The sequence below is a fragment of the Natrix helvetica genome (assembly GCF_964273705.1).
Source record: "Natrix helvetica genome assembly, chromosome: 15".
Taxonomy (NCBI): Eukaryota; Metazoa; Chordata; class Lepidosauria; order Squamata; family Natricidae; genus Natrix; species Natrix helvetica.
Genome location: NC_138565.1, coordinates 388353 through 406554, shown reverse-complemented (window position 1 = coordinate 406554; position 18202 = coordinate 388353). Strand labels below are relative to the sequence as shown.

General features: G+C 44.4%; 2 protein-coding genes across 4 annotated transcripts in view; both read left to right on the top strand.

Moving 5' to 3' along the window:
* Positions 1-5788, top strand: part of PRDM12 (PR/SET domain 12) — a gene marked incomplete at its 5' end in the record, with an annotated part of 28179 nt that extends 22391 nt beyond the window's left edge. For all 3 annotated transcript variants that reach the window (XM_081967575.1, XM_081967574.1, XM_081967573.1), the window contains 3 exons: positions 1921-2076; positions 4346-4457; positions 5177-5788. In XM_081967575.1, coding sequence (XP_081823701.1) covers positions 1921-2076; positions 4346-4457; positions 5177-5559 — 651 coding nt within the window. In that variant the 3' untranslated portion in view covers positions 5560-5788. The remainder of the gene's footprint in view (positions 1-1920; positions 2077-4345; positions 4458-5176) is intronic.
* Positions 5789-9870: 4082 nt separating this feature from the next.
* Positions 9871-17189, top strand: EXOSC2 (exosome component 2). Its single transcript, XM_081967443.1, has 9 exons — positions 9871-10039; positions 11341-11442; positions 11894-11939; positions 12267-12356; positions 13312-13377; positions 13834-13902; positions 14881-15057; positions 15957-16085; positions 16299-17189. Exons 1-9 carry the CDS (start codon positions 9912-9914, stop codon positions 16377-16379), a joined length of 888 nt encoding a protein of 295 aa, XP_081823569.1. The 5' UTR covers positions 9871-9911; the 3' UTR covers positions 16380-17189.
* The last annotated feature ends 1013 nt before the right edge of the window (positions 17190-18202 follow it).

The window sequence follows — 18202 nt, the reverse complement described above, 5'->3', positions numbered from 1 at the left end:
TTGGTGAGAGATGTTGCACACCTATAAATACAGGAATTTAAATTTGTATGTATTTTCTGCAGTTGCTGTTTTTTTCTCTCTCTCTCTCTCTCCTTTTTTTCAAAGCTTTTCCTACTTTTGCAAGCGACCATCCTTGGCGAGTTCCTTTTTATTTTTAAATGTAATTTCTTCACGAATGCATCATAATGCACCGTTTCTCCCACGACAGAGGCCTTTTCGTGCGCGATTTGATTTGAAAGGGGGAATAATACTCCTATTTTCTGGAGGTTCCCCGTTTGATTGGCAAAGTGTGAAACCGAAGACGTTTCTTCCCTCTCGCGTGCTTGAATTCTTCTGAGGCCAACGTTTTTTTGCAAAGCCCACATAGGATATTCCATAGCTGAGAGCCGATCAGGGCCTCTGCAGCTCCCTTTCCAACTCATTCGTGCTCCTAAGACCATTTTTCCCCCTTTGAAAGTTTTCTTCTTTCTTTATTTCTCTTTGCAAGTTTTCTTCTCTTTTGTTTTCCTCTTTGCAAGTTTCCTTCCTTCCTATATTCTGCATATCTTCCTCCCTCTCTCCTCCTCCCTCCCTTCCTTCTCACATTTTCCTTCCTTCCTTGCCTCCTTTCTTCACGAGTTTTCCCTTCTTTTCTTCTTAGCCAATTTCTCTTTTCGAGTTTTCTTCTCTTGTTCCTCTTTGCGAGTTTTCTTTTTTCTTTTGTTCTCTTTCATTTGTTCCTTCTTTCTTTTCCTTCCTTTCTCCGCTCATTCTCCTTCCTTCCTTCCTTCCTTCCAATTTATCTTCTTTCTCTTTCCTCTTTGCAAGTTTTCTTCTCTCTCTCTCTTTCTTTTCCTTCCTTCCATCCCGAGTTTTCTTTTCTTTTCCTTTTAGCCAATTATCTTCTTTCTTTTTCCTCTTTGCAAGTTTTCCTATTTCCGCAGGAAGGAGATTTCTACACTAGAAAATACCCCAAAACACAAGAGGAGTTTGTTGTGTGGCTCACACAGCAAAGAAGACTCAGTCACTGCTGGGCTGACTTAAAAGACTTAATAGCCAAGATTTTTCCCCATTCCAAGCCAGGCTAATCCGGATATCTATGCATGGGTTCTTAGAAGCTCCCTTGAGATTTTTAAAGCCCATCTGTGGTCTTCTTGAGATGGAAGCAAAGACATTTCCATCTATTTTCTGCAGTGTTTTTCATAATCTGATACACCATTTACTCATGTCCAACAATTTAATTCACTTTACATCAGTATAAACGGGGGACAATCTCGGCATATTCTGGGAACAATGCAGTTACGTGCAATTGCTTATTTGTGAATCCTGGATTTTTATATGGGGGTAAGGACAAGGTGGTTCAGTGGCTACGGCACTGAGCTTGTCAATCAGAAAAGTCGGCGGTTCGAATCCCTAATGTCGCGTCACGGAGTGAGCTCCCATTCCTTCTCCCAGCTTCTGCCAACCTAGCAGTTCAAAAGCAAGTAAAATAATAGGGACCACCTTTGGTGGGAAGGGAACAGCGTTCCGTGCGTCTTCAGCATTGAGTCACGCCGGCCACATGACCATGGAGACGTCTTCGGACAGCGCTGGCTCTTGGGCTTTGAAACGGAGATGAGCACCATCACCCCCTAGAGTCGGGAATGACTAGCACGTATGTGCGAGGGGAACCTTTATTTTTTACCTAAGGGCATTATTTGAAATTGAGTTAAGAAGCCATTGAGTCAAACAGTTTTAAGAATCACGTAAGAAAGAAAATCTGCATTATTCTCCATAATTCCTCAGGCTGGCTGGGGAATTCTGGGAGTTGAAGTCCACCTGTCTTAAATTGCCAAGGTAAAGAAAGAGTGGTTTAATGGTTACTCAGTAAAGTATTATATATTGAAGACTTCATAAAACAAAAGAAAACCAGGATGAATCATTGTGTTTTCTTCACCTCAGGTATTCAACGAGGACGGGACCGTCCGATACTTCATTGATGCGAGCCAAGAAGACCATCGCAGTTGGATGACCTACATCAAATGCGCCCGGAACGAGCAGGAACAGAATCTGGAAGTGGTCCAGATTGGGAACAGCATCTTCTACAAGGCCATTGAGGTATGAAATGGGGCAGCCCAAAATGAAGGCAGGTTCTTGGATACTCTGGGCACAGTGAGAATGCATCTGCTGAACAAACCTCCTCATCGGCAACAGGAAGGGGAGTGGAGTTTGCAGGAGACAAAATTAGTTCCCTTAATTGGTTTGTGATTCTCCTGAGGCTCCTTGCCAAGTTCTGCAGATATGGGCCTGGCAGCTCTCCAAGCCAGAGAAGGTCTGTGATTGTAAATCCTCCCTCGAAAGACTTTGCTGGAGGTGAATGAGCAGAAGTCACAGTCAATTAATAAAAAGAGGGTTTTTTTGGGGGGGGGGGGGCAAGGAGTTTGCTTCCTGCTCTTGGGAAGCCTCGGTCAGAACAAGCAAGCAAGCAAGCCACATCCAAGTTTGCTTGCTAAATGACAATTTGTCATTAAAAAAAGAGAAGGAAGGAAGTTTAAAAGCGATCTCTGGGCGTGGGGACCATACCTGTTGAGAGCTGCACTTTAAAAGCTCCATTGATCGATTTAACAACCTTAATGGCCTCCAGCTTTGCAGTTTGAAAATGCTAAAATTCCTGGCTACGCAAAAAGAGCAACGCACCCACTAACAGGCTGCGATGCTTGTGGTGCCTCCTCGCGCGTCCTTCAATCTATGTGATTCTGTGCCGCGCATGAACTAAGTACTGTTATTATGGAGTGCCCCATTTCTTTTACGGCTCAGGTTGGGCTTCCTAATGGGAAAAATAACAGTTAAGAATCACACTCGAGCCTCTTTGAAGGGGGGGGGGGAAGTCTCTCTACCCAAGTCTCTCTCTCTCTCTCTCTCTCTCTCTCTCTCTCTCTCTTCCCTCCCCCCACCCCTTTCCTTTCTGGGGGTTTTCAAATGCTTGTTGATGGCAGCTTGCGGCTTATTTCTTTGGCAACCCACAAAAAGAGGGATAATGACAGCGGTGTGACACTGTCGAAGAGAGCAAAGAAGAAAATAGGACAGGGCAAACAGGTGAAGCTGTCGGGGCCTTAAGCCATCAGCAAAAAAATTTCCTCTTTTTCAAAAGAAAGAAAAGAAAGGAAAGGAATTGTTGCCATCCAACTCCTGACAATTACAGTAAAGGTATTTGCTTCTAATAGGTGTGAAATCACAGGAGGGGTTTCACACCTATTAGAAGGTGCGGTGACTGTCATTTCACACACAAACCAATCCTCCCACCAACACACTCACACACACCCTGTGGCTTCCTGCCTGCAGCTCATGTAAACACCTGTATTAAAAACCAATTAATGGAAACAGCCGCGCCTCCCCCTTTTCCCCAAAAGGACTTCTCTGCAGCTTGAGAAATTAAATCCCCTTTTATGCTCTTTGGATGGTTTTTGAATTCCCAAAACAAACACTTTTCCCCCTTACAAGCCAACCGCTTCATTAGAGCTACGTTTAAACTGATTTAATTAATCGGCTTGGCTTTTGGCGGCCCTAAATATTCATTTTTTTTCCCCAGTCGTGGGTGTCTTCGAAGAACCGTGGCGATGCCTGGCTTTTCCAGGTGCCTCCTAGCTGCCTCCTTTGGCTAATTTTTTTAAAGATGTAATTATAATTAAAAGATTAAATGGGAAGGAGGAAACCGTGCACCAGCTGTGATTTTAATGTTGCTTTCTTTGGTAGGTGTCCTTATAGAGGGTCAAAAGGATGGCTCGAGGTAGGCCTTGACTTATGACCACAGTTGAGCCCAAAATTTATGTTGCTAAGTGAAATATTTGTTAAGTGTGTTTTGTCCCATTTTACGGCCTTTTTTGCCACCGTTGTTAAGGGAATCATTGTGGTTGTTCCATTAGTAACAGTTGTGTTGTGGCCCATGCCAACGGCCAGTGGGGCTGGCAGCAGAGGTTGGGACAGTGGGGAGGGTTGGGGAGGAAGATGGGCCACTCCTGGAGTCTGGGGAAGGCTCTGAGGAGGGCTCTGTGTCGGAGGGACTGAGAGGGGGGCTATTTACATGGCAGCTTCCCACGATAGATAAGGTCTGTGTTCATAAATACTCCTTTGAAAGACTGTTTGCCCGGCTTTTGCTGAAGGTGAATGAGAGGAATTCACATTTGTTTAATAAAAGGGGTTTTTTGTCGGGACCAGGACTCTTGTGTTGTGCTTTTTGGCGAAGTTGAGAGCAGCCCTTGAAGTTTTATCGATTTGGGTAGCCATGGTTCAGTGTTGGGGGAGGCCGTCTCTGGCCTCCATTGCACGTACATAGGGAAGGACCAAGAGAGTCAACACTGTTCTTCTGCCTCCTCTCTTCCCCCTCCAGATGATCCCGCCTGATCAAGAGCTGCTGGTTTGGTATGGAAATTCTCACAACACCTTTTTGGGGATTCCTGGCGTTCTGGGACACGAAGAGGAACAGAAGAAGACCAAACATGGTGAGGAGATGGTGAGATTCTCTTGCCCTTGGCAGGACCTCTCTGGGTATTATATCACCTGGAAGACTCTGGCTTGACTGCTTGGTTGATGCCTTCCTAGGCGTCCAGGAGAGGCCACCACATCTGTCACGATGTGCCCTCCAGGCCTGACAACATAAGCACGCCAGTATATAACCCCCCCCCCCCCCCCGTGACGTCCTTGGCATCCCTCCTATGGAAGGCATATTTAATGATAGAGGCTAATGACAGTCCTGTATGGGATGGATTCAAAGAGACTCATTGTGGAGGGAAGAGGGATAGAGGGATAGATAGATAGATAGATAGATAGATAGATAGATAGATAGATAGATAGATAGATAGATAGATAGATAGATAGATAGATAGATAGATGATAGATAGATATAGATAATTAGAGATCGATAATATAGATAGATATACAGTAGATAGAAATTAGACAGATGATCGAGAGAGACATAGAGAGAGAGAGAGAGAAAGAGAAAGAGAAAGAGAAAGAGAGATGGATGGAGAGGGAGGGAGGGATAGGCATCTCCAGACTTCTCCCAGTGGCCATGTGGAATCTCTCCATTTCCGAAGGTCTCTCCTGATTCCCGAGCGCAGGCATCTCTCGCGGCATCACGGGCACAACAGCCGCGACCTTCCCCCAAATCGCTAGAAAGCTCCTTCTCATACCTCCCTCCCTCCCTCTCTCCCCACCCCAGAGGACTTCCACCTGGTCGAAGGCGGTGTCAACACCGTGGGCCGCATGCGCTGCGTCATCTGCCACCGCGGCTTCAACTCCCGAAGCAACCTGCGCTCCCACATGCGCATCCACACCCTGGACAAGCCCTTCATCTGCCGCTTCTGCAACCGGCGCTTCAGCCAGTCCTCCACCCTGCGCAACCACGTCCGCCTCCACACCGGGGAACGGCCCTACAAGTGCCAGGTCTGCCAGAGCGCCTACTCACAGCTGGCTGGCCTCCGGGCACACCAGAAAAGCGCCCGGCACCGTCCCCCCAACGGGGCCCTGCAGCCACACTCTCCTGCCTTGCCCGTGCCACACCCTACGGCTCTGGGACACCACATCCCCACCATGGTGCTGTGAAGGCTGGGTGGACTCCCTCGGGGCACGCGGAGGGCTGCTTACTCCAGGGAAAGCCAATGTGCACGACGGGGCCCTGGGCACCGTCCCCCGGGGGCTCTGGCTGCCCCCCCCTCGTTGGACCCCCCTCCCATGTCTGGGTTACTGTAGAGCCCTCTTGGCTCTGCCCCCAGAGAGCGATGCGGACCTAACAGTGCAGAATGTGGGGAGAAGATGCGGTTCTCAGCCCTTCTCTCACAGGCGACCAGTCTTTTAATTCGGGGGTGGGGGGAGGATTTGGATCGTTTTTTGGGGGGGGGTAGGGGAGGATGAAGGAAGGAGGTTTTTCAGGGCCCGGCCAGTTGGGGGAGGTGCAGCTGTCGGAGGAAGCAAGTTGTGGTAGAAATGGGACGATGAAAAAAGAATGGCAAATTGTTGCCCAGCAGTTTCTCCACCCAGGAAGGAAAGGAAAGGAAGGAAGGAAGGAAGGAAGGAAGGAAGGAAGGAAGGAAGGAAGGAAGGAAGGAAGGAAGGAAAGAAGAAAGGAAGAATAAATTGGTAAGCTGCCCAGAATCATCTTGTAGGGGAGATAGGAGCATATAAATTTAACAAGAAAGAAAGAGAAAGGCAGACAGACAGACAGACCCCTGAGCCAATGGGGTTCCAATCTAGAATATATATCACAGGACTGATGCTCCTTGCCTGAGTCTAGAGATTATTTCCCAAGAAGGAAGAATTAATTTAAGGCAAATTCTGCATTCTGGACAGCCTGAAGTCCTCCCCTCGTTGCTCATTTCCCATTTCAGCCACAAGGGGGAGTCTTTCCCTTCTCCCATTTGCAACGCGGGACTCCTTTGCAAATGGCCGCCTCTTTTTATTATTATTTTATCCGGTTGCACACATTTTTCTCCTTGTGTAAGCTTGTCTGATAGATAAAAAACAGTTGCCCACTCATGTTTAAAACCTGGAGGATGTTCTGACCCAGGCTTCCTTAACAAGCAAGAAGCGGAGTCTGGATCCTGGCAAAACCCCTTTTATTTACACAACTGTGAATTCCTTTCATTCACACTCAGCAAGGCTTAGTGAAACAGTCTTTCAGAGGAATGTTTATCCACACGGAACTTATCTCGCTTGGAGAGCTGCCAGATAACTAGTTTCCAACCGCAGGGCAAGGCAACCCTTGGCCCAGAGTCTCTTATAGTCACAAACAGAACTTTCCACTCTTGAAACGACCGAAGGAACGAACTGTTTCCTGCAAAAGCCCCCTCCCCATTCACTCCTCCTTTGTTTCCTCTGGGAGGGGCCAATCACCTCCAAGGTGTGGCTTTACTCCCAAGTGGACCCTGATTTCTTAGTTGTCCTTGTCTTCTGGCAGCTCTGCGCATGCGCACACTGGGAACAGGCTCCAGCTGTTCCTCTGACTCGCTGCTGTCTTGCTCCCTCTCTGCCGAGCCCTCGTCTGAACTTCCTCAGCCCCCCAGGACTGGCCCAGGTTCCGCCTCAACCTCCTCACTGTACGAATCTGCTACCATCTCCACTGGCTGCTGATGGGCCACAACAGAGGAATAAAAAAAGACTTGAAATAAAAACAAAGACATTTCCTAAAGAAAAGGATTTTACTCAGCTTTGTATTCTGGGATTGCAACCTCCTAAATCTCCCCAGGAAAAAAATAATAATAATTGTGCAATTTCTATCTTTTGTCAAAGTTTTTGCAAATGCTCGGTACCAACTTCAACCTTCCACATACAGAAGAAACAGTTTCTTTGCCTAATTCCCATCATGGACCTAAATGGGATTCAGGAATGAACTTTTTTTTTTTTTTTTTTTGTAAAATAGACATATTTTAAGAAAGGCGAAAAAGTCCCCGGCTGCTTTGGAAAATCTCTCCTGATAAGCATAAGAGGTCTTGAGTTGTCATACACAATGGTCACTTTAACCTTGTAGATAAAAATAATGTAAAACTGCTATTTACAAAACAAAACCCCCAACACTTTAATATCGATTATATAATAATTGTATGATGTACACAGCTGTAAATACGTAAATATATATATATATATAAATATAAATATATCTTTGTATCTCTCATGCTCTTGTATTCTAAATAAAGAATAATAATAAAAACATGAACAAAATATAACATGAACTGAATAGCTTTTTTGGACGCATAGTTTACAATTGCTGTGTTCTGGGAATCACTAGAAACTGGTGGTTTTAAGTTTTTAGTCCTCTTTGTTCCGTTTGCTGGCCTGGGCTGAAAACCTTCCAATTCCGAGATTCTATAAATCTATAAATCTATGAAATTCAAATCTGCCAATATAAAATATATATATATATATAATAATATAATTTGATGTAGAGAAGTGTGTGAACTCTGTCACAATTGGTTTCTTTTCACAAAACCTTCCAATTCCGAGATTCTATAAATCTATAAATCTATGAAATTCAAATCTGCCAATATAAAATTATATATATATATATATATATATATATATATATATATATATATATATATATATAATTTGATGTAGAGAAGTGTGTGAACTCTGTCACAATTGGTTTCTTTTCACAAAACCTTCCAATTCCGAGATTCTATAAATCTATAAATCTATGAAATTCAAATCTGCCAATATAAAATATATATATATATATAATAATATAATTTGATGTAGAGAAGTGTGTGAACTCTGTCACAATTGGTTTCTTTTCACAAAACCTTCCAATTCCGAGATTCTATAAATCTATAAATCTATGAAATTCAAATCTGCCAATATAATATATATATATATATATAATAATATAATTTGATGTAGAGAAGTGTGTGAACTCTGTCACAATTGGTTTCTTTTCACAAAACCTTCCAATTCCGAGATTCTATAAATCTATGAAATTCAAATCTGCCAGTTGAATTAGGTATACTTATGGAAATTTGGTTACTGACAAAGTTTTAAAGGCAAAGAAAAAAGTGATTTACGACCGTTTTCCACACTTACAACCTCCATGGTCATATGATCAAAATTGAGATGTTTGGCAACTGGTTCGTATTTACGAGGGTCCCGGGGTCACGTGATGCTCTTTTGCAAACTTCTGACAATCCACATTCACTTATCAACTGTGTTACTAACTTTAACAACTGCCATGATACATTTAACAACTGTGACAAGAAAGGTTATAAAATGGGGCAAAAGTCACTTAAGGGTTTCACTTATGTGTTAACAGCAGATTTGAGGAAATAAAGCATATCCCCTAAATAGGCACTAGGGGGCGACAGAGCACCGCTTTTAAAATAGGCGCAGAACCGGACTGCATCTGCCTTCTCAAGCCAGGGCTGCGCTCTGCTAACCCCAAGAGGAACAGTCTAAGCAAAAGTGATATAAAACGTAGGTTTTTGGTTCCTAAGCATCCGTGCAAACGCAGGGCATCTCTAGCGAATTGGCGGATTGGACGGGTGCTCGAAGGAAGGAGGGCGGGGACATTGGAAGGGGGCGTGTTCTAATGGGAGGCTGCATCTTGGCTGCAAAGCGGGGAGGGCGCCTGCAGATTGGACAGCCATTTGTCTGATATGGTATAGATTAGAAACTCTCCTTGAGCAGGAGGTTGGACTAGAAGACCTCGAAGGTCCCTTCCAGCTCTGTTATTCTCTTTTCAACATGCCCTCTGCGTGGGGGAAGTGCAAAATGCAGACGTTACAGTCGCGATCCCGGTGACTTAGATAAATCAGAATAGAGATGAAAGGGATCGTGGAGGTCTTCTAGAGCCTCTTCTGTAGGTGTGGTCTGCTTTGTGGGAGTGGTTTGCCAGCCATGTGACCGTTTGGGAATGGCTTGGTGCTTAGCAACCAAAATGTTGGCTCAGAAACTCTGGCATTTGAAGCACACAAGTCTAAAAGCTGTCAAGTTACAAGACCCTTGCACCCCTAACCCTTTAGAAGAAGAAAAAAAAAAACCCAGGGGTGTTCAAACTTGACAGCTTTAAGACTTGTGGACTTCAACTCCCAAAATTCCCCCTCTCGCTCTTCATCTTGATGATGGGCGCGGGGGGGGGGAGCTGGAACTGGTTCTAAAGGGCACTGTAGATTTGTGGAACCTCTTCTGTAGAAGAGGTGAGAACTGGCAGGAACCCACCCCTGAATAATCCAAGCTGCCCACGGCGAGAAGGGTGGCTCTTTTTTATTTTTTATTTTGCAAAAGGGAAACCAGTCTCCCTCGTTTTCCCAGCGCCGCGAATGGAAGCCCGGAGCTGTCCCATTCTGCGCTCGCAACCCTTTCCTCTAGAAACCCGCCAGGAGTAGACATGTGGCAGAGGCCGCGCGGGGTTCTGCGCTTGCGCGGAGGCGGCAGCACCCGCGGCGGTGGTCGTTGCGCCCTCAACCAAGATGGCGGCGGTGGAGTTCAGGCTGCCCGGGTCGCGGAAGCCTTTAGCGTCCAACCTGTCCCGCGGCGGCGGCGAGCGGAACTTAGTGGTCCCCGGGGACACCATCACCACGGACCCGGGATATATGCGGTGAGGGCGGATTCACGGGGCTGCAACAGAGCCCAGGGCGCGCTTTGCACGTGCTCAGGAAAGCCCCCTCCCCTCCCCTTTGCCTTTGGCATTCTGCTGCAAGAAAGAGGAGGCGAGAGGGCTCCTGAGCATGGGAAGAGAGCATGGAGCCACCCTTGACACTCTTCCCCCCCCCTCCATGGAAGGGCGGTTGCCCAAAGTAGGGGTGGGGGTGGGTTTTCCTGGGGTAGTGAGAGAGGCTGCATGACGGAGGGCGGGAGGGGGGGCGGCTGGATGGGATTTCCCAGCATGCAGGTTTGGAAACACTTTGCAGAATACCCAAGTTTTATCTGTCATCTCTCCTTTTTCTGTCTATCCATGTCTGTCTGTCTGTCTATTTCTATCACCTCTCTCTCATCTATAATATCTATATCTTCCTTCCTTCCTTCCTTCCTTCCTTCCTTCCTTCCTTCCTTCCTTCCTTCCTTCCTTCCTATCTCTCATCTATAATATCTACATCTATCTATCATCTATCTATCATCCATCTATCTATCTATCTATCTATCTATCTATCTATCTATCTATCTATCACTACATCTGTCTATGTATCCATTCACCCACACATCATCTCTTTCTCTATCCTCTGTTTATCTTCTTTCTATCTCTGTGTCACCCATCACCTATCTATCTTCTATCTATTGGTCATTTATTTGTCATGGCTCCTTTTTTTACAGACCTCTCATGACCCAAACTAGGTAACATCATCAGTGCTAGAAGGCTGTTGAGTTTGTGGAGAGGGAGAGGAGGACTGTGGGGTCCTGGGTCTTCTCTGAACTTGGTTATTTTTGAGCTCAACATTTCTGTTGTTAAGTGAGACATTTGTTAAGTGGGTTTTGCCCCAATTTATGACCTTTCTGGCCATAGTTGTGTAGTGTATCACTGCAGTCGTTAAGTGAGTAACATGGTTGTTAAGTGACTCTGGCTTCCCCGATGACTCTGCTTGTCAGAAGTTCCCCAAAAAGAGGGCGGGGTCACTCCAGGGGCATTGCGGCCGTCATAAATGTGAACCAGTTGTCAAGCGACCAAATGTAAATCACTGACCCTGGGGATGTTTCAACGGTCATAAGTGTGAAAAATGGTCCCTTTTTTAATGCCGTTGTAACTTTGAACGGTCACTAAATGAACTGTTGTAAATTGAGGACGACCCGTAATCTGTCTGTCTATGTATCTATTCCAAAACAATGTACAGCAACTCTTCCACCAGTGTTCCCCCCCCCCCCTCGCTTCTCTTTTCATTTCCTTCTGTCTTTTGGTTTTGCTAGGGGTCACGGAACCTACCTGGGGGAGGAGAAGCTGGTCGCTTCAGTGGCTGGAGTTGTGGAGAGAGTGAACAAACTGGTGTGTGTGAAAGCACTGAAAACCAGGTGAGAAAAAGAAGTTGGGTTCAAAATATACAGTATATCCTGGGAATCCTAAGCAAGACACGCTGTGATTTGGGATTGAACGTTGGCTCCCCCAGAATTCCCCAACCAGCATGGGATGACAGATGATATATTGATAGCATGGCTGGCTGGGGGAATTCTGGGAGAGGAGATCCAGGCATCTTAAACATTTACTAAATTGAGAAACACTGAGCTCAGCCTTCAAATTCAATTCGCAATTCTCAGTCGAGGACTTTGGCACGTCTGCTTGGTTATCGTATATCTGAGCTTTTCTCCCTGTTCTAGTTCTGACCTCTGATTTAATGCTGAAAAGTAACCCATAATCTCAAGGGATTTTTTAAAAGATCGGCACATTTATTACAGCAAAAGGTTATACGTTCTGCCTTTAGCTGGGGAATTATTGAATAATGCTTCTTTTTGATTTTCCTGGCAGGTACAATGGTGAAGTTGGAGACATTGTGGTTGGGCGAATTACAGAGGTAATGTTTTCATTTAAACGTACACCCTCCCTCCCATCTATTTTTCCTTTCTTCCTTCCTATATTTTCCATATTTTCCTTCCTTTCTTCCTTCTTTCCTTCTTATATTTTCCTTCCTCCCTTCCTTCGCTCCTCCCTCCCTCCCTCCCTCCCTCCCCCTTCCTTCCTTCCTATATTTTCCTTCCATCCTTCCTTTATTTCTTCCTTCCCCCCTCCCTAAAATATGCAGAGCAGCAAGAATTCTGTAATTATTATTTTTTCAATGGAAGTTCTGAACTTGTTTTTTTTTTAATATACACACACACACACATACATACTTTTCTTTTAGGTTCAGCAGAAGCGATGGAAGGTGGAGACCAACTCGAGACTGGAGTCTGTGCTGCTGTTGTCTTCCATGAATCTCCCAGGTGGAGAGTTGGTGAGAGTCCTTTTCATTGAGAAATGGGTGGGGTTTATAGGGAGGGTTATTTTGATTTTTTTTTTAGTTATTATTTTACAGGTAGTCCTCGACTTACAACCACAATTCAGCCCAAAATTTATGTTGCTAAGTGAAACATTTGTTAAGTGAGTTTTGCCCCATTTTTAAAGTTTTTTTTTTTAATTTTTCTACAAACATAGTGTGAGAACAGTGTTGAGCCAGAGTTACATTTTAGTACAAATAAAACAATGCTCTTCATATTTAACACAATTAACAACCTTATAAACTTTTAGTAGTAAGACATACAGTATATTCTGTTGAATTATAATCTTTCCTTAATTATTCCATATTTCAATGTAATGTTTTTATGCCAATCTCCATATTCTTGATATTACTCCTTTTATTACATATAAAATACCCATAATCACATTTGTTATGTTTAACAGACTTCTATAATTCTAATAGTAATGCACAGATTTATATTGAATTATAATCTTCCCTTGTACCCTTTCTAATTTTCAGTTATGCCACTGTTTTATTTAAAAAATATCCCCAGTTTTGCCCCATTTTGAGTCCTTTCTTGCTTCCGTTGTTAAGTGAATCACTGCAGATGATAACCCAGTTATTAAGTGAATCAGCCCTCCTCATCAGGTTGCAAAAGCACATGAGCCTGGGACATTTGCGACGGTCATAATATGAAGCAGTTGCCCAGCATCTGAATTTTGATCACATGGCCACGGATATGCGTCATCGGTCCTAAGTGTGAAAGTCACTTTTTTCGTTGCCGTTGAATGGCTGCTAAATTAAACTGTTGTAAGTCAAGCACAATACCTGGATTCTGTTGCTTTTTTTTCTATGTACACCGAGAGTTCCTGCAGCGGAGGCAAATTCCTTGTGTGTCTAAAGCCCCCTTGGCCAAATGAAGTGTTCAATTCCATCTGTATTTATTCCCCAGAGACGCCGATCTGCAGAAGATGAGTTGGCCATGAGAGATTTCCTCCAAGAAGGAGACCTTGTCAGCGTATCCTTTTTTTGGGGGGGGGGGAAGTGAAAATCTCTTTTAAGAATCTTGTTCTGACCCCGTTGCTGATGGAGCACCGTTGCCCATACTCTGGGGATGATGGGAGCTGCGTTCCATCCTTCCTGCAGGTCTACATGTTGACTGCTGAACATTTTTATGGTTGGCTTGTGTTAAAGCCTCGTTTGCTGGGCTCCTGCGCCCATAATAATACCAAGCTTGGTTGGTGTTTCTCAACTTTGTCCACTTGACTTCAACTCCCAGAATTCCTCAGCTAGCATACATTTCCCAACACCTTTTGCTCTCACGCCTGACTAGAGGGTGGGAAGAACCATTCAGTCATTCTGGAAGGAGAACTTTGAATTAAGTTCAGCCATCGGTTGGCTTTGTAATTATCGGCGTTGGTAGAAATTCAGGGGGAATCCACTGTGCTTTTATTTCCTTAAATGCTCCCGGCAGGCCGAAGTCCAAGCGGTGTTTTCCGACGGGGCGGTCTCATTGCACACTCGAAGTCTCAAATACGGGAAGGTATAAGAACGAACATTATTCATATGGAATAAAGAATATTGGAACATATTCCGGTGGAACAACGGCCGATGACCTCTTTCTGTAGGTTCACGATAGAAAGTGTCCTCACATACTGCATGACAGTATGGTACCCTGATTTAACTGATGCGGACAGGGAGGCCCTACAGAGAGTGGTCAATTCGGCACAATTGGTCGCCATCTAACACCACTGGATGACCTCGCCAGGTCTCGCTGCTTTAGCAGAGTAAGGAAGATTCTCTGAGATGATTCACAGCCTGGTCAGTGTCTCTTTGCACTTCGACCATCGGGCAGCAGACATTGAAGCAGAGCCAGCCGAACAAATAGGTTTAAAAACAGTTTCTATCCTTGGAATGTCAGGCTCTTTTTTTTTTTTTTAAATAGTTTTTATTAAACATTTTTACCTTTAAAAACAGGAAAAAACAAATACAGGAAAAAACAAGACAAACATAACAATATAAAATAATTTTACAATCTACTGTATTGGCATGCATATTTAGCTTTTGTACTCCTCTAATCTACATTGCCTTATAGGTTTTAACATCTGTCATAGTGTAATAACAGTTGTGCTAACAGTTGTAGTAATATTAATTGTTCATATCCCCATTATATTTACATTATGGTCAATACTTTAAGTTTGATAATAATGAGCAACTTTGGGCTGTCAGACTCTTAAATACAACCATACTCACTCCAAACACACATGCGTGACTAGTTTCTCTTTCTCTTTCCTGATTACTTGCATAGGGATTATTCCCTATGCTATTTATGTTGTTTGTACTTTTTGTCATGGGTTGCGGCAGTGAGGCTAAAACCAATTTCGTTGCAATGACAATCAAGGCTATATCAAATATATCATATATATATATATATACATACATATATCAAAAATGTAATATATTTTCCCCCCACCTGCTCACCCTTCGCCTTCATTCCTGGTGCCCTTATTTCCCTGTCCAGCTGGGCCAGGGGGTCTTAGTCCAGGTCTCTCCATCCCTGGTGAAACGTCAGAAAACTCACTTCCACGACTTGCCCTGTGGGGCCTCCATCATCCTTGGCAACAATGGCTTCATCTGGATTTACCCCACCCCTGAGCAGAAAGAGGACGAGGCTGGGGGCTTCGTGACTAATCTGGAGGTGAGGTGAAGACTCGGGGATACCGTGACCGAAGAGGTTTCAAAAATTTGGGGAGCTTGTGAGAAAATCCTCCTCCCCTCCCCCCCCAATCTCTTGGCTTACTGCGAACGGGTCAAAATCTGCTTGTGGAGCCTTGCGTGGGAGGGGGCACAGAACCATGGGGCTAGTTGGCCCCACGAGTCCCGTCACCTGTGTTAACAACTGCTAATCTTCCCATCCTGGAAATCTCTCTTGTAATTTTAGAATGTTGTTTTATATTTTTCTTTTTTAAAAAAATAATCTTATTTTGCTTTCAAATGCTTAATTTTATGGATTCAATGGTACTTTGCGCAAAGCCCTTCTCCAAGGGGGATGAGTGGTGAAGAAGTGTAATAAATAAATAAGAAAGAAAGATAGAAGGAAGGAAGGAAGGAAGGAAGGAAGGAAGGAAAAAGGAAGGGAGGAAGAAAAGAGGGAGGGAGGAAGGAAGGTAGCAAAGAAAAAAGGAAGTAAAAGAAATAAAAAGAAGGAAGGAAGGAAAGAAGAAAAGGGAGGTATGAAGAAAAGAGGGAGGGAGGAGGGGAAGTAAGGTAATAATAATAATAATAAATTTGGATTTATTAGCCGCTCCCTTTCCAAGTAGGACTCGGGGCGGCGTACAATGGAGCATATAACATAAAATACATAACAACACCAAACGTACATACATACACAACACATATACATATACATAGCAAATAAAAGTAAGAAAAAGAAAAAAGAAAGAGGAAGGAAAGAAGGAAGAGAGAAGGAAAGAAAGAGCGAAGGGTGGAGTATTTCCGCACCGTCATAACTTTGAACGGTTGCTGAACGAGTGGTCCTGAGTGGAGGACTACCTGTACGCACCAAGCACGCAGCTGCTCAGGTGTCCGTCTTTTCAGCCAGTGCCCCTGTCTGATCGCGAGGTCATCTCCCGCCTCCGGAACTGCCTCCTGGCGCTCGTCTCCCAGAAGATGACTTTGTACGACACCAGCATCCTCTACTGTTATGAAGCTTCTCTTCCTCACCAGGTAGGGCCCCTCCTTGGCTTGGGCACCAGGTCTCTCTACCAGGGAAGGTCCCTCAAGGGAAAGGGGTGGGGTTGCGAGGGAAAGACCGGGTGGACCTCCAAGGCCCAGAGATGCCCGGCAGGAACTCAAGTAAGCCAGGGGGCTTCCGGGCCAGAGGTGGGAGAAGAGGGAAGCGTGACGTTTACCTGGATGTCTCCTTCTCCTTTCTTGCAGATCAAAGACCTTCTCAAACCAGAAGTGGTGGAGGAGATTGTGTTGGAGACACGCCAGAGGCTCCTGGAGTTGGAAGGATGATGGTAGAGAAGGAGTGGTGAGGAACGGCAAGGGTTCTTTCCTTCCTTCCGCCCACTCATCCATCCATTCATCTCATCTTCCTTCTTTTCTTCCCTTCCTCCCTTCCATCTTTTCTTCTTTCTTTCTTATTCCTTCCTTCTTCCATCCATCCATTTCCTTCCTTCCTTCCACCCACCATCCATCCAATTCGTCTCATATCTTCTTTCCATCTTCCTTTCCCTTTCTTCCATCTTGTCTTCTTTCCTTCTTATCCCATCCCTCTCTTCCTTCTTCCATCCATCCCATCTATCTACTTCCTTCCTTCCTTTCTCACGCGGTTGTGGTCCGGTTGTAGGCTGCGGCCCATAGGTTGTAGACTCCTGTTGTAGACCACAAAGAGATGGATTGTCTGTCCATCTTCTCTTGTTGTGTGAATAACATCAAACACATGTCTCCTGCTCCATGACCTGGAAATATCATTGGAGAAGATTCTAGACTCAACAGGAAGGATGAGTAGCAAGGAAGAGCTAATATAATCCACATCCTTCTCTTCCTCAAACAATATCTTTCCACATCCCAGTTTTTTATTCCTTTATTTAAAACCTTGCTCCATTGTGTGTCCCTGACAAATGCTGGATTTTGAAGTTCAGCATCGATGGAAAATCCAAAGATTGCACTAGAAAGAGATTTCTTAAGCATACAACTGTTCTTTGGCGCAAAAGGACTTGATGTTAAAAAAAAAGAGAACCTACCCATCTCCAATTCCTGTGTAATTTTATGTCTCTCCTCCTTAAAACTGTGTGTCTTAATTAAAGAAAATGTTACAAGCCACCTATGAGCAAGTTGGAAGGCTTTTGAAATGTCTGGAATCCATAAATAATCTTTTAAATTTCTATTTCTGCATCGTGGGTTTGGGCAACCGAGAGAATAGTCCTCAGATTTTGGGGGGCAGTGAATTCGAATTGCTGTCTTTGCAAATTTGGGTTCAAGTTGTGGTTGCTGCAAAAAAGAATGTGTTTAATTCGGAGCGAAACCAAATTTCGAATTGCGTCTCGTTCGTTCAGTTCTTTGGACGAGGGAATACATTTTAATTCTGAGTTCTAATCCTGCCTCGGACACAAAGCCAACTGTTTGACCTTGGGCCGGCCACTCTCTCTCAGCCCTAAGAAGCCGGCAATGGCAACCTCTTCTGAAATCTTGCCAAGAAAACGGCAGAAAATTGTTGGGGGGTTTCGCCCCAAGTTGTCATTGGAAGTCAAGATTCGCTTGCATCAACCCTGCCTTAAAAAAAAAAAATCAAATCAAATCTGTTGTCCTTCCTTCTGGATGAAAATGGAATTTGCCCGCCAGGTTTTAAGGTGCAATGCACCACAATTCATTGTTTCTATTGTTAAAGGGTTATTTTGTAGACTTAATTACTGTTGCATCGGGACTTCAAAACAAAAATGGGCTAAGGACACATTCTTTTATTTGCGTTTTAAACTTGTTTATTATATAATTTTAGGACTCACTCTTGCTACAGTTTCAAGAGAAACAAAAAATAACACCAGTTTCTTAAGTTTTTTTATATTTTTTAATTAGTGGCTTATTACAGAGGTTTAGGAGTTTGCTTTTAATTAAAAATTAAGTAAAATAGAAATCTCTTGGTTAAGAGATGCCTGGCAGAGGATGATGGGTGCCAGAGCCCAACCCGACAAAGTGGGCAATGGGGGTTGTAGTCCAGTATCCTTGAGGTAAAAAGAGGAGGGCTGGGGATGAGGGGAAGCGCCAAAGCCAGACACACCGCTCAGGACAGCGGTGGAGGATGGGAAACTGCCCAGCCCTGGGCCCCTGAGGTAAAGGCA

Coding starts and splice junctions, on each gene's coding strand:
- EXOSC2 (XM_081967443.1), top strand. CDS start 9,912: ATGGCGGCGGTGGAGTTCAGGCTGCCCGGGTCGCGGAAGCCTTTAGCG. Junction 11,443..11,893: donor GTGAAAGCACTGAAAACCAG/GTGAGAAAAAGA, acceptor TTTTCCTGGCAG/GTACAATGGTGAAGTTGGAG. Junction 15,058..15,956: donor GCTTCGTGACTAATCTGGAG/GTGAGGTGAAGA, acceptor CCGTCTTTTCAG/CCAGTGCCCCTGTCTGATCG.